General features: G+C 34.5%; 1 protein-coding gene across 1 annotated transcript in view; it reads right to left on the reverse strand.

Annotated features, from left to right (window-relative positions):
* The window catches only part of LOC109064589 (low-density lipoprotein receptor-related protein 1B-like), a 252,014-nt gene that overhangs the window by 100,611 nt on the left and 134,823 nt on the right, over nt 1-16,580 (reverse strand). Inside the window, 7 exon segments of the mRNA XM_042749544.1 lie at nt 1,283-1,472; nt 10,505-10,876; nt 11,596-11,720; nt 11,999-12,150; nt 12,297-12,423; nt 14,064-14,193; nt 14,304-14,438. Coding sequence (XP_042605478.1) covers nt 1,283-1,472; nt 10,505-10,876; nt 11,596-11,720; nt 11,999-12,150; nt 12,297-12,423; nt 14,064-14,193; nt 14,304-14,438 — 1,231 coding nt within the window.

A 16,580-nucleotide genomic window follows, 5' to 3' on the forward strand; every position in this document is an offset into this window, starting at 1 on the left:
AACAGTAAGAATAACAAAAATATAGGGTTATAAACTTTTAAAAATGACAAAAACGGCAAAAAATCTTTTGTTGTGGATGTCAAAAATTGTGCGTTCAATCTTACCTTGTGGCATGTGGGCGCAAAATTATCTAGATGCTAGTCAGATTAGCAAATGCTAACTGCAAAATCATGAACAAAACTACAGTTTCACTTGTAAAACTTTGATTTGTGCTGACAACAAAATGTTTTTACAAGTATTAGCAATTCGGCAACATATAGTTATATTAATAAATTACTTTTATACTTTATTACACACATTTTAGCTTACTTTTGTTTGGCTTGCGCTCGATGTTTACTGTAAAACATAGTTGAGAACCACTGCGCTAGATGACACTAAAATCAGAGGATCAAACAATAAGGCAGTCATGAACAGTTCAGCAGGGTAGCAATTTGCCAAAGTAGAAAATAAATAAATAAATAAATGCATAAAAGTGAAATTTAATATATATTTTTTTCTAATTTGAAAATGAAAGGAATTGCTGAAAGAGATCAAGAGATGCAAACGTGTTTGAAAATTAATACCGCAAATCTCTGTAGCACAGGTCACGCTGTTTTAAATCTGAATCTTTATGAAGCTCATAACTCACTGATGTAAAATTAATGCTCTGTATGTGGTCTGATGCCTAATTACTCCGAAATAATTAGAGGATCCCTCCCCTAATTGACCTTTTGGAAAGACAGCCATCAAAACAAATTTATCAACAAGGGTTACTTTGAGGTGAGGTGGAATGCAGAAACTTTTGGCATTCGAGACGGACGGATTTATTTTACTGTGATGAAAAGGTCATATTTTTGGACTTGCAAAATAGATAAAATACAGTATGATATATTATTATAATTATTATTATTTTATCACTGAGTATAAATGTAATTCCAAAAGCAATGGGTTATGAAAATGACATTTAAGGAAAACATATGAAAACTATATCAAATAAATGAATTTATAATATATAAATATAGAATTTAACTAATATAATAAGAAAAAGACGAAGAAAAAGAAGAATGTATATACATTTTATATTTAATATAAATACACATATTCATTTAAATAATAAAAAGAAAAGTTACTAAAAACCAATTCCCAACTAGTTCTATTCCAGTAATATTAAAATATATAGTTTTTTTAAATTACAAAATAAAAAAAAATAAAAAAAATCATCTTAAAATAGCAGTTCTTTATCTGTCTGCATATTCAGTTTGTATAAATCATACAGTTCATGAACTTAAAACTCTAGGCTTACTTCTGACATTCATCCAGAGTGAGGACATGCGGGTGGTCCTCCTCAGACAGGGAGACCACCGTGTCTCTGTTGAAAGCGTTTGGTCTGGTCTGGTCGATGCTGTGACGGGTGACAGTGGCTGTGGTGGAGCTCGTCCAATACAGGACGTCCCATCCTCGGTGGTACGCCAGTCCCTCCACAGAACCAACATCTAAAGAAAGAAACACAACGTCAATGCTAATCTCTCAAGTACTCTCAAAAAACATACAGGCAGTGACCTGTAACACACACTTTAAACACGCTACACTTTAGAGCCTGAAATAAAGCACACATACTTTTATCTTGTTTCAAACCTTCTATCAATAATATAAGATATAAAAAAACATTGAAGCCCACAAATGCAAGCAGTTGATCTGAAAGCCATAAAACTGGATGGCAGGCAAACACCTCCACAGGTTCTTTCACGAGTGATTCAAAAAGAAGAAAAAGCAGACAGATGGTCGATGTGAAAAACAGCTAGGTGTCAGAAAAGGTCAAGATGTGTTGTGGAAATCTACGTCAATACTAAATCGAAACCAGAAAAAATACAACTTTTAGCTCTTAAAAACACTGCACTTTATGAAGAACTGCTTGATTGTATATAAAATTACATTTTTAATTGCAAATAAAATTAAAAATATATATAATGAGTTCATTATCACGAGTTCAGTTACATATACATATATATATATATATATATATATATATATATATATATATAAAGAAAAACAACACAATATATATATATATATATATATATATATATATTATTTAATAGTACAATAGCATTTTAGTTCCATGTTAAAATAAAACAAAACTAGAAGCAAAAGCAGAATGTAAAAATAATGTTGAAACTTTAAAAATCGGCAAATAAAGGCATTAGAATGGTTTTTCAAATGAAAAATAAAAATGTTACATTTACAGTGAAAAATTAAACATAAGATAAATAAATAAGCATTTAAAATATTTTAATTTAAGTATAGAAATGCAATTAAATGTAACAATAAAATAAAAAGGCAATCTGTTATAAAATCTAATATTTCTTATAATATAATATTACATATAATATAATATTACAACAGCACTTTAGTTCCATGTTAAATTAAAAAAAGAGAAAATATAAAAGATTTAAAATACATTTGTTACTAAATCTAAGTAATATTTATAGAAAAAAGGTATATTCACATAATAATATGCCTAATTTAAAAACTTTATTCTTGTAATATAACTTTATTCTCAAAAAAAGAAAAATAGTTTTCTTTATATTCTAATGTGGTATTAACCTGCTGTTGTCTAATATTTTATAATAATATAGATTTTAATTGATTTAATGCACTTGCTTTTCTTAATCCATTTGTCAACTGCAAGAATTTGCAGAACAGAAAAGTTCAAGTTGTTTAAAGTATGTTCATTTATGCAATTAGCACTTGGTCGGCGCTCCTTTAGCACAAACTGCAGCATCACTGAGGTGTGGCATGCAAGCGATCAGCCTTTGGCACTGCTGAGGCACTATTGAGTCTTCAGCTCATCTGTATTGTTGGATCGACTGTTTCTCATCTTTCTCTTGAAAATATCCCATAAATTCCCTATGGGTTTCAGGTCAGGCATGTTGGCTGGCCAATCAAGCACAGTAATCTCATGGTCAGCAATCAAGTTGGAAGTGGTTTTGGCACTGTGGGTAGGTGCTAAGTCCTGCTGGAAAAGGAAATCAGCATCTCCATAGAGCTTGTCAGCAGATAGAAGCATAAAGTGCTTCAAAAACTCCTGGTAGACAGCTGCATTGACTTTGGACTTGATAAAACACAATGGACCAACACCAGCAGACGTCACCGCACCCCAAATCACCACTGACTTCAGAGACTTCACACTGGTCTTCAAGCAGCTTGGATTCTGTGCCTCTCCAGCCTTCCTCCAGACTCCAAACCTTGATTTCCAAATGAAATGCAAAATTTGCTTTTATCCGAAAAGAGGACTTTGGACCACTGAGCAACAGTCCATTTCTTTTTCTCCTTAGCCCAGATAAGATTGTTTCTGTTTAAGAAGTGGCTTGCTAGCCCTTTTCCTGAAGACGTCTGAGCATGGTGACTCTTGATGCACTGACTCCAGCTTCAGTGGACTCCTTGTGAAGCTCTCTCAAGTGTTTGAATCGGCTTTGCTTGACAGTATTCTCAAGCTTGCGGTCATCCCTATTGCTTGTGCACCTTTCCCTACCCAATTTCATCCTTCCAGTCAACTTTGCATTTAATATGCTTTGATACAGCACTCTGTTAACAGCCAGCCATTTCAGTAATAACCTTCTGTGACTTACCCTCTTTGTGGAGGGTGTCAGTGATTGTCCTCTAGACCATTGTCAAGTCAGCAGTCTTTCCCATAATTGTGGTTTCAAAGAACAAGAGATACCCAGAATTTATACTGTAGGGATGGTCTTTTAATAAGACTCCAATGTGAATATTCTAATATTTTGAGATACTGAATTTTTGACTTTCATGAGCTGTAAGTTCTAGTCTTCAAAAATAAAAAATAAAATAAATAAAATAAAACAAAACTGGTTCCTCATCCTCAAAACCCCATAGAGCCTGACAGGGAAAGTGAGTGGCACTGAATAAGACATACAGGCTCTGCTAGATTACTTGCATAAGGATTTAACAAGCGTAAAAGGCAGGATGCAGACTGCGCTGTAAAAAAGACAATATGACACCAGCCTTTCAGAACCAGTGCAGTAAATTATTTAGACTATTTGCCATTGACTGTACAGGAAAGAAAAATCTCAAATATAGTCATGTGTATATCACAACTGCTTCTCCAACACAGCAAAGAGATGCAATGAAGAACAAACTGACACTAAAATCTCCTGTCCTGCTCTTCTAAAAAAAAGAAAAAAGAAAAGTGTAATCTCATATATTTCCTCTGAAGCTCCACAAGAGAGCTCCACAAACTTTGTTTCAAAGTGTTTGCAGATTTGCAAAAGTCTGCAATCCATCATGTGTCGCAAACACTGCAAGTCAACGTAAATTGCCTTTTGCAACCCATTTAACATCTGTACTGTCAAGGTTTAGGAGTAAAACAAACATTTAATGGGCAGTGTTCAATATTAGTCATCAAGAACTGACTGGAAGTGAAAAGTAAGCATTTGCAATCAATGAATCAAAAGAATGAATAAATAAATACATTTCTACTTCAAAATATTTCTAAATATAACAAGTATTTGTCTATAACACACTTTTTATTTATTTTATTTCCATTTTATTTTTATTTATTTTTTTTATTATTATTATTTTTTTTTTTTAAGATTTAGTAACAAGTTTCAGTGTATTGCTTTTTTAATATATGTGACACTGGAGCACAAAACCGGTAATAAGTAGCATGGGTATATTTGTAGCAATAGCCAACAATACATTGGGTGGGTCAAAATTATAGATTTTTCTTTTATGCCAAAAATCATTAAGATATTATTATGTTCCATGTAGATATTTTGTAAATTTCCTATCGTAAGTATATCAAAACATATTTTTGATTAGTAATATGCATTGACATTTTTTCACCCTCAGATTCCAGATTTTCAAATAGTTGCATCTCTGACAAATATTGTCCTATCATAATGATGTATAAATCTCAATTTCAAAAAATGGACCCTTATGACTGGTTTTGTGGTCCATGGTCACATATGATTATAGTTTAAAGTTTTAGTTTACTTAGCTTTACTTATTTTAGTACTCCAACTTTAAACAAATATGAGAAATCCTATCCTGTTTATTAATTATCAATCGAGAGAGAGAAAAGACAGTTGTGTGTGCGTTACAAGCATGCTGCGTCTACGCATCTCTTCTTACAAACAATTAATTACTTCAAAAACAGTGATTTTACCACCTCGTTGTTGAGAAATATAATGAAGCGATCTAGTACAGTCTCTCAACTGTTTTATTAATAAAAATTTTGGGGAAGTGTTGACAACAAGTTTATGCAGCTCAATCTGCGATCTCCAACCTCTCTCTATCTTTCTCTCTCTCTCTCTCTCTCTGTGTCTGTGTGTATTTGTGTGCGAGTGATGTTTGTTGGTTACTGCGCATTGATTAAACCAGCACATTAAATATAGAACGGTGTTTAAACTGATTTGGAAATACCTGTGCATTAAACATTTTTACTGCATGCCTGCCAGCCAATCAGAATCCAGTATTAAGACAGACCATGGAATAAATTAATACAATTAATATATGTTAAAGTTTTGGCCAATAAAAATAAGCAGATAATTATTTTTATGGTATGGTCGATATCGATATCTAAAAAAATGACAGATGGCAGATTCTTAAATATATTCTACATAGATGCAAACTTATAAAAATAGTAATATCCAAAATAAAATAAAATCAAAATTACAGCAGGCACAATATTATAATGTACAGTGTGTTAAATGGCTATTCATTTTCAGATTTGTTAAAGATTACATTTAACAACGCTATTAAATTACTCGTGTTTTTAGAAGATTAAATCCAAAGTTCTGTCATGAAACTCTATGGTGCAGGCCGATAGGGTTTAACATAATCTGATATAATAACATCATTTACATTTAGTCATTTAGCAGATGATTTTATCCAAAGCAATTTACAAATGAGGACCGTGAAAGCAATCAAAATCAACAAAAGAGCAATATGCAAGTGCTACAACAAGTCTCAGTTAGCCTAACACAGCACACATAGCAAGGTTTATTATTTTTTTTTAATTTGTTTATTATATAAATAAAAAGAAAACAGATAGAATAGAAAAAGAATAGAGCAAGCTAGTGTTAATTGTTGTTAATTGTATAATAAATAAAAGAAAATAGATGGAATACAAAAAGAAAACAAGCATTCAGAAAATCAATAGAGTACAAGTCTAAAATGGGCAAGTTTGTTTTTTTTGTTTTTTTTCATTTTACATTTTTTATGACATCATTCACATGACACAGCTGATTGGTTACTTTTCACAACAGCAGCCAATAAGCTTGCTGCTCAAGATTCAAATACTTGGCTAGTGCTTGCTGTAACAGTTGCAGTGCGCTTCAGATACCTTCCACCTCCCCCAGCTCCACCTGTATAGATCTATATGGGGTAATTTCATGTGTGTTATATGGGGATTATTTCATATATGCAGCAGTATTTCCTACATGCTCACAGCAGCATGTCTGTGGATCTATTAACAAAAGCAAGTCTTGATAGTGTAGCAGATCAATTCTGCCAAGACCAAGCACATTAACATTGCCATGTATTTTACCAAGCTAAACTCTCCGATAGTTTTCATGACAGAACTTTGAGCGTTAAATGACAGCAATGGAATTCTAAAATGCAAAAACCAGGGGAAATAAGTATCCAAAAATAAATAACAATTTTGATCTAAATAAATAAATACATCTTGAACCCAATATGATACCAACATATCATGCATCCATAAAAAAAAAAAAAAAAGTTCACAATAAGACCAGGAACAAGTGCTAAGAAAACAAACTTGACTTTAAACAGCAATAACCTGGTATTTGTTCATCAGAGGTCATCAAGAACATGGATCCAGATGAAAATAACTGGTTTTAAGAATGAAGGTGACATGACATTTCCACTTCGGGCTCCGAATAGAGTTACGCAAGAAGGCTGAGATCTATGTGTTGCCTTGGAAACATCTTCTGTATGATATATTACGTGTGTCAAGCGATCACATCACTCCTGTGATCTATCACCATTCTCTGGTTAACAAAGACAGATTTCCCCCAATGGAGACACAGCATTGGCATCGCTGTCTCTCGCTCTTTCTCTAAAGGCCTGAAAGCCGATCATGTGCTGTCGAACTCCTCTGGCATAGTTCACACTCCCTGTCTGTCTGACGTCTTCCATCTGCATGTCTCTCTCTCCAATCCAATACTCTCACAGTAGCTCTCTTTCACCCCTGACCCACAATTGATTTTCCTCACACATGGATAAAAAGCCTTCAAGGCTCAACGTCTTGCGCGCTTGTGGAGTCTTGACTAAGTAAAACCTTTAATTCTTTCTAATATTCTCTCACAGGTTTCAATTGAATTACAATGGCCTCTCTCTTCATTCATAAACCAGACATGTCTCTCCTAAATGACTAATTACTCTTTGGTGTTGTTCAATTTTTGTATCTTTCACACTGATTAGCCTTTCCGTAGCTTAGTAACGTGTCTAAAAATAACCCTTAGGTGTGAATAGAGAAAAAAAGAACTGTTATTTTAAAGAAACTGTTGACCAAGAAGTGAAAAACTCACATTAATGCGAAACACGAAACACACAAAGATGAATTCTGTGGTATATTTTAAGTCTTCTGGTAGTTGAAACTTGAAATTTAAGTAATTATTCACTAAATTCTAAAGTCTGTATGATTCATTTATGAATCAGACTGATCTAGTTCTAGAGATTAATTCATTAAACTGCGGGTGCAAAGATTTTTTGCACATAGATTTTTTAGCAAAAAATCTGAATGCAGAAGTTAACAGCTCACTCAAATCTTAATTTTCTTCCAAATTTAGACAATACTTGTTATACATCTTAAAATTTTGACTCAAGACTGATTGACTCAGTCGCTTAAAGTTGATATTTAGATCAAATAATCATTCAGATAGATTGAGATTTTCAAACTATCTGACTTACAAGAATGATTCGCTCATAATTATGGCATCTCTACTTTTCTCATCAATGTGCCAAATTTGGTAAATAGTAGGGATGTAACGATATTATCAACATCGTGATATCATGATAGTAAAACTGTCTCAATATTATCGTGCTCACATGACAATATGAATTATAAGTCTTCTGGGCAAAACGTGTTGTCTCTAAAACATATTTTATAAACTTATTCTAACATAAAAGGTCTTTAAAGTTGTGTTTTGGGCCATTATGCTTTGGCACAGTATCTGTCAAATGAACTAAAAACCAAAAACACAATATGTGACCCTGGACCACAAAACCAGTCTTAAGTTGCTGGGGTATATTTGTAGCAATAGCCAAAAAAAAAAAAAGCACCAAAAATATCAAAATTACCAATAGGCCAAAAATCATAAGGACATTACAAATCATTAGGATATTAAATAAAGATCATGTTCCATGAAGATATTTTGTAAATAAAGCATCGCTAAGAACTTCATTTGGACAACTTTAAAGGTGTTTTTCTCAGTATTTTGATTTTTAGCACCCTCAGATTCCAGATTTTCAAATAGTTGTATCTCGGCCAAATATTGTCTGATCCTAACAATCTAATCTAAAGCTTATTTATTCAGCTTTCAGATCATGTATAAATCTCCATTTCGAAAAATTGACACTTAAGACTAGTTTTGTGGTCACATATACCTTAATCCCTTCATCAAGTCTGTTTGTGCTACGCGTTTCAATTCACTGACTTTTTTTCTTACTTAAGTTTTCTTAGTTAAGAACATGTGTTGGAGCTCTTCATTTTGAACCCCCAAAGTGCATTACATAGAAGAACTGAACTTTAAAACATACATAATTCTTTTTATTGCATCATATCATATCGTGAGATTTTGATATTGTTATATCCCTAGTGAATAGTGGCTTAAATTTCAAGTTTTTGCACAAAACTACCATACCTTGTACTGTTCTGAATAATGTCTGAAACATGTGTATTACTATCAAGGAAACTTTCACCCCCCCCCACCCCAGATCAGATGTACATGTAAAGTACATTCAAAATTCATTAATCATTAAAATTTATTCTTTTGTGTTGCACAGAAGTGGTACTGTAAGTCAAACAGGTTTTGAAACAACAAAATGAGACTGACAAAATGATGTTTTATTCATTTTTAGGTTAAAAAAAAAAGTCATCAACATCTTGCATGAACAAACACTGCAATTTAAGTGTAAAATAAACCCGAGGCTCTATTGCAAGCACAGGAAGAGGCAGGCAGGGTGCTCGCATGACAGTTTTGACAGTTGTATACATGAAGAGCAAGAAAGATTAGGTGTGATTCCTCTGTCTGTGAAAGTTCACGCTGACTGAACAGGTTGAGCTGTTGTCAATAAAAAAAGATTTGGAAGCGCTGTTAAAAGCGCGACAAAAAAAAAAAAAGTCTTTAATCACCAGCACTGGTGAAAACTATAGAGGTCTGAGTAAAAGTCATTGAAAAGTCATCAAAAGTCATCATGGCTTTGATTTGGAGAAGCTGCAATATGCTCGATTTGAACCACACTGTCAACAAAAGCTAGTCTTTGGAGATTTTGGAGCAACACACAGTTAGTACAGCTGCCAGATGAAATGTACACTTCCGAGTAAGTTCACTTTAAACTCAACATTTACAAACTACTATTGTTACAAATCAGCTAAAAAAGACATTCAACTAAAGAGCTACCAGTCATTCCCTTGCCTCTATCAGCCCTCAAACAAGAGTACGTACAGAAAAGCTGTTTATCAGCCCAACGCCAAGATACATGCCTGAGGAATATCAGGATAAATCCATGACAAAGGATAAAGCTTAGCGTCTACGGTCAGGTATAACAATCTGAGAGCCTTCCACAGCCTCGTTTGACAAATATCACAATTCCTTTCAGGCAAGCTATCGTTCAGCGCGGCAGCTGCGAACTGACAGCTCTGCAGGTTAATGGCATACTGATTAAATGAGACGTGTGTTAATGTTGACAAGGTTAGGGCCTGATAAATCACAAGAGGTATGAATTTCAATGCCGGCTACTGGGCTGCTGCTTTATCAGAGTAATTGGCTGTACCCTGTATGGATAATTTATTTACATTTTACCACAGTTAATTGGCCGTGATGCTGCTACAAATATGAGCTGCATTGCAAATAAAGCAAATAAATGTGTTATGAAAGTACCTTTGACAGACAATATCAGGCTGAACGTTCTGGAAAATGATCTAAAAGTTTTGACAAATCCATACAACCAATTTCCAATTCGTTCAAATGTTCCTCACAGATATAATACTATAAACATTAAGGATGTCTGAAAAGCTCTGTAAATATCATTCATCAGCATTATTCGGAAGGTATCAACATTTAAGTTACACCGGACATTGTCATTTCATCTTTACGTCATTCAGTATGGGCTTTTGAAGACACTAAAAGTCCAAGGAAACATAACAGACTTGAGCATGGATTCATGAAAGGGTTCTCAAAACAACTGACAAAATAACTAAAAAAACAGTTATTTCCAACAAAAAAGCGTGACTAACAATATAGGCAAAAAAATGACTTACTCTCAGCAATGACGCGTCGTCCTGTCCAGTCGTCATTGATGACTTGTATATTCCCATAATGAACATCGCTAAAGAAAATCCGATTGGTACCGTGCGTTTTCTGATGATGATCAAAGGCCAAAGCTATAACGTTTTTAAAATATTTTGGGTTCTCGTACGCCATTATTGGCGAATTGAGGTTATTCTCATCCGATAGATGAATACTCCTCAAAACGGTCCTCTCGGAGTACAGCAGGTAACCCTCGTACCTGTTGCACCTGAGTCCATCCTGAGCAAGATATCCGTGGGCGCAAGCACAAGTTTTCCGGTTATTCCCCAAGTAAAAACAAAGTTGTTGGCATCCTCCGTTCGCTCTGCTGCAAGCGTTCGTACCTGGGTTAGTAAAAAAATCAGAGATCAGACTCCATACAAAGTAGAATGTCAAACTCAGTTCCTAGAAGGTCACTGTCCTGCAAAGTTTAGCTCCAGTCTCAACTTAACATAAGTGAAGCAGCTAATCAAGTGCTTCAGGATTACTAGAAACCTTCAGGCAGGTGTTCTGGAGCTGGTTTGAGCTAAACTTTGCAGGACTTTGGCCCTTTGACACATGTGGTCTAAACAAATTATATCACCTAGTAATGGCTTTGAGACAATAGTTTCAGCATGCAAATAAAATCCAAGTGTAATTTGAAAGGGTCCAATGTTTGGGTGAACTTTTCCCTTCCTGTAAAGTTAAAAAAACAAGACCTTTCTCAGGCATTTACTGCTATGACAGCAAGTCTAATTAATCTCTTTTTTCATATGGTTTCCATCACCAAGTGTTTGTTATCAGCAGGAGTGTCCAATCCTGCCCCTGGAGGGCAACTTTTCTTTTAAGTTTAGGTCTAGTGTTTATTAATCACCTCTGAGCCAGCTAATCAAGGTCTTCAGGGTTTCTAGAAACTTCCAGGTACTGTATGTGTAATGGAGCAGGTTGGAGCTAAACTCTGTAAAAAGGTGTTCTTCCAGAAGCAGGATTGGACACCCCTGCTTTATCTCGGATAAACCTGTACTTGTGTGCATTGGTGCAATGTTCAAAGAACAGGAAAACTGCCATTAAGTGAAACCTCAACCTTTCTCCCGATCCTGGTTAAAGACCTTCACATCTTTCAGACTGATGCCCAAGCCGCTCCTGATGGTGACTACGTCCACAGCGTCTTTCTTGGAAGCACGACGGATGGATCCATTGGCGTAGGCTCTACAGTTATGGGGGCACAAAACCGAAAGTTTGACACTTGCTAATCTATGGCCCTCGACTAATTAAAACCAAAAGAACTCATTAAAATACAGTACACAGCTGGTCTAACAGAAGGTGAGGTAACCTATCCTTGGGATGACATTGAACCACAGGAGATTCTGAAATAATCAAAAGTGTCTTTTTGCTCTAGCCATTGCGACCTTGTAGGGAAAATGGGACAGTATCTGCTTTCTTGGGCCATTCTTTGAGACTGTAACATTTATGGAAAAATAAATTACCTGTCAGACCAGAAGAGGTAAGCCCCAAAGACTGCTATGGAAAACATATCCACCCCACTCGATGAGAACACAATCTCCCTCTGCTCACCCCGCTCAAGGTTGATTCTTTCAATCTTGTTGTTGCGGGCGTCACACCAGTATAATTTATTTTCCTACAATGCAGTTGGAAGACAAACATCATGCATCTGTTGCATTAAGAACGAAGGGATATACGATCTGGGTGCCCTAAAGCTGCAAGATAAACCATGAAATCAACATGGACTACAATCTGCAGAGTAAGCATGTAGGGGAAGCAGACCTGGTAGTCTATGGAGATGCCGTTGGGCCTTGCTAGTCCAGTGCTAACAAGAACGGATTGCTCTGAACCATCAAGACGTGACCTGGAGATGGTAGGACTCTGGCCCCACTCCGTCCAGAAGAGAAACCTGCATGAATTCAAAGGAGAAAATACAATGCTAACAGGATTACAGTTTGTATCTTCAGTTACTCAGAAAACAATTACAATTCCAAAAATAATAAATATTCTTTGTTTTTCCCCTGCCCCACCATTCACAGTCCATTTCTTAGGTGGAATTGGATAGTACACTGTCAAAAAAAATGGTTACAAGAACCTGTAAGGGCTGGACAATATATCGAACGATATGATCATGCGCATCTCGTCAGTAAAGCCGGTTCCATGAGAGATTCATCTTCAATAATGAACTCGATATAGCATAGCTTCTCCGTGAACTACGGCTCTGTGTATTAACTGCAGCTCCATTTGAAAGCAGGTGATGGGGATTTACCGTTAATCATGGAAGTCCATTTCTTAGGTGGAATCGCATAATAAAATCTCAAAAAAAATTGTCCCAAAATCCAAAAAGGGTACAGCTGGGTCACTGAATTGGATAGTACACTGTCAAAAAAAATGGTTACAAGAACCTGTAAGGGTACAGCTGGGTCACTGGGGCAGCAACCTTGAAGGCACAACATTGTACCTTATCGAACCATAAGAGGTGCATGTTAGCACATTAGAGTAGTAATCATTGAGGTACTACTATAAACTTTTGAGGGTAAACAGTGTTGGGGAGTGACTAGTTATACATAACAGCATTACGTAATTACAAAATAAATATAACTGTGTGCTGTGACAATTACTGAGAATAAATGCATAATTAAATTAGTTACTTATGAAAATGTTAATTACGAAGGGGGTTGCATTTTTCAAAATGATTAACAGTTGAAAACATTAATTAGAAATTTAGAAAAGTAATCAAAAAGTGATCAGTCACATTTAATTTTCAAAAGTAACTAAAATACTTACACTACTTATTACATTTTAAAAAAGAGTAACTTGTAATCTGTAACCTATTACATTTCCAAAGTAACCTTCTCAATACTGAGGGTAAATATGGTACAAAGACGTCCCTTTAAGAGTACTGTCCCAGTGACTGTTGTACTTTTAAAGGTAAAATTTTTGCATATTCAAGTGTAAATGAGACAAAATGTAGAGCAGGATTTGAATTCCATAAGGGACTGAATGGATTATTAACAATGGTCTCTCGTATTTGAAGGGTAGAAGTTAAAAAATGAGTCTTTTGGTGACACCAGTGAAAAACATAACACCTTAATGTTTATATCCCACTTTTACAGTACAAAGCTGTTAGATAATGAGATAACTCATTGCAAACACGTGGTCAAGATTATGATGGCTCTCTCAAATTTGAATACATGCAATGGAAATTATAAGGCCTTTAAGGAGGACGTACATCTGCAGTTAACAAGCTTTGAGGTGCTAATTGCACACTCTAACTGCTCTCTAGATGATCATAGGTCATTCATTTAAACGCAGTTGCCACACTTGGGTGAAACTGAAGCATAGCATTAGAAGAAAAAAAAAATAAACCAGAGGGTATTTTTAGAGTGGAATTCATCACTGAATTCAATGATGAAGTGCCTTTTTGCATTATTAACACACTGTTTTCCTATTTAAGCTTTACAGTTGCTTTGACACAATCTGTATTGTTAAAAGCACTATATAAATAAAGGTGACTTGACTTGGAAAAATAAAATGGCAGATACATACCCTTTCATTGGGTGCACAGCAATGGCTCTGGGTTGATCAAGACCATCAGATATCACCACGGCGCGGAACATGCCATTCAATCGAGCGACCTCAATGAGATTTAAGCCATGGTCTGTCCAGTAAATATTACCTTTGGATGCAAAGCAACAAAGACCCTGAACCAACAGAGAAACAATAAACCTGGCAACATCATTTTGGAAACGCATAGAAATGCTAAAAAAAAAAGAGAACCCTTCGCACCTGCAATCCAGTCCACTGCAAGTCCTTCAACACGTCCAAGACCACTTGTGACAATGTCCTCTCTCCAGGTCTGATCTCGACTGGATCTAGAGATTCTGTTGGAGCCCATGTCCGTCCAGTACAATGTATCATTTCCTAAGATATGCAATTAGAAAACAGCCCATAATTATAAAGTGTGCCTAGACTTATTAGCACCTGCTGTTAAATTGCATAACTACTTTATTATAGGGGCAAAATGTATCTTTAGTTAGGGTTGCACAAGCTATCTGTACCATATTAGTCATTGCCTGTTATATTTTGGTTTATCAATTGATATTGTACACCTAATTGTGCATATTAATTTCCCAAATTTTTGATAACTGTTAGTGTCAACTCATCAATAACATCTTTTCAATCTTTAAATGAGTTGTATTGCAGTGTCATTTTAGTAAATTTAGTACATTTTTTAAATGTATATAGTATTTTGATATTGTATTAATTATTAATTTCAGTTTTAGTTTTATTTTAGTATTTTAGTTTTTTATCACATTATATCATGTGACTGTTATTTTTGTATCAATGAGATACTTTAAAGTTTTTAATATTTTGAATTAGATTTTATTTATATATTATTTGTTTTGATATTTATTTTAGTTAAAGCTTTTGTAATTTTGTTGTGTTGTACATAGGTTTTATACATTTTTATTTCAGCTATTTTGGTACATCTAGTTAAATAATAATAATAAAATAATAATATATATATATACTTCTTTTTTATTACTGTTTTAGTTCATTTTAACAGCCCTGCTGAATAAAATTGCTTTGGCAATTTGCTGAAATAAAATTTGTCTTTTATTTAATTTCACTTAATTTTTTTAAGTAACAATATTTCATGTTGTAATTAACTATAGTAACACTGATGTATCTTAATTTAAAAAAGCAAGCAAAAATAATTTCTTAAAATAAAATGCTCTTTAAAGCATTATTATTTTTTTTCTTTGCCTTTTTTGCCTTTTACATCACAGCAGCTAAGAGCTGTATGCATTATTGTGCTGATGGCCAATCTTGAAATAAACAAGGCCTTCAAAAAATGATTTTTGTAGCGGTGCATGTCAAGCTCTACCTACAAAAATGAGTCTGTTTCTGCTGGCCAAAATGTCTTTGCCCTTTTGCTCTCATTCAAACCAGCCTTTTCTCCAAAACAATAGAGGCTAAAAAGGCCCACAGTACTCGTGATTGTCCTGGCTCCCATGGTCTGTCCCTTTCAAAACACTTTTCACAAAAATTGCTTTGACTTGGCCGCACGACATTATCCGTAGCTTAATGCATCACCAGCTCCTCGCCTACTCAAAAATTGACATTATATCCCTTTTATAATGACAAAAACTCCAATGAAGCCCATTCACATCGTTATGAGGCATCGGCTGATCTGTCCAGCTAATCTGTTTCGATTATCTTCCATCTGTCATAACCGCATTTCGCATCCCTTCAGCTCATCTCGCAATGAAAAAAAAATATATAGACATGCAATGCAATGCCAATATTTGCTTTATCATGCAAATGCAGAGCTGCGAACTGTCTGCCGCTGATGCAAAGAGTGGCATTTCTGTCTCAGTGCAGAGACAGCTGTCCAATTACTGCACTATATGAATCTGTCCCACACACTGGCAGATTCCCTGCAAATCAATCTTTTCCTCGTGTCAAGGGGTGATATGTTGTTGTACACTCGGCATGGCGATGCCTAATCTCTTTGGTTACTAAATACACAACTAATTCAATGAACAATAACAGCTCATTTCAGAAGAATCAAAAATGTCTACCTGATTGTGGTCAGTTAAACAAAATATCATATTTTCCCCACATTTTTACACTGTTTTTATGATATACTTTTAACACACTAATCTTGAAAGCAAATTTTAACCATTATAACTTTGATGTTACATCCAAACTAACATAATTTATGAACCTTTGCCCCTACCTTTTCAATACGACTGTCCTCTTTATGCCATTAATCTCTTTTTTTTGTTTATTTGTTTTGTTTTTAATTATGACAACATCGATTTCATTTGTTAAACTAACATTACTGAATTGTTTACAAATATTAAAATAAAGCTGAATAAAATTAAATATAAAAATTAGACAAAAAAAAACAGCAATTAAAAATGCTGCCCTAGTTTTAATGACTAAAACTAAAAGAAAAACAAATATGAATAACATTATATAAATAATACTAAAATAACATGTATATTACAGTAAAAAGTATTAACATACTCCTTCCTTGATGATTTAATAATTAAT

Source organism: Cyprinus carpio, chromosome B22 (assembly GCF_018340385.1).
Source record: "Cyprinus carpio isolate SPL01 chromosome B22, ASM1834038v1, whole genome shotgun sequence".
NCBI classification, from domain to species: Eukaryota; Metazoa; Chordata; class Actinopteri; order Cypriniformes; family Cyprinidae; genus Cyprinus; species Cyprinus carpio.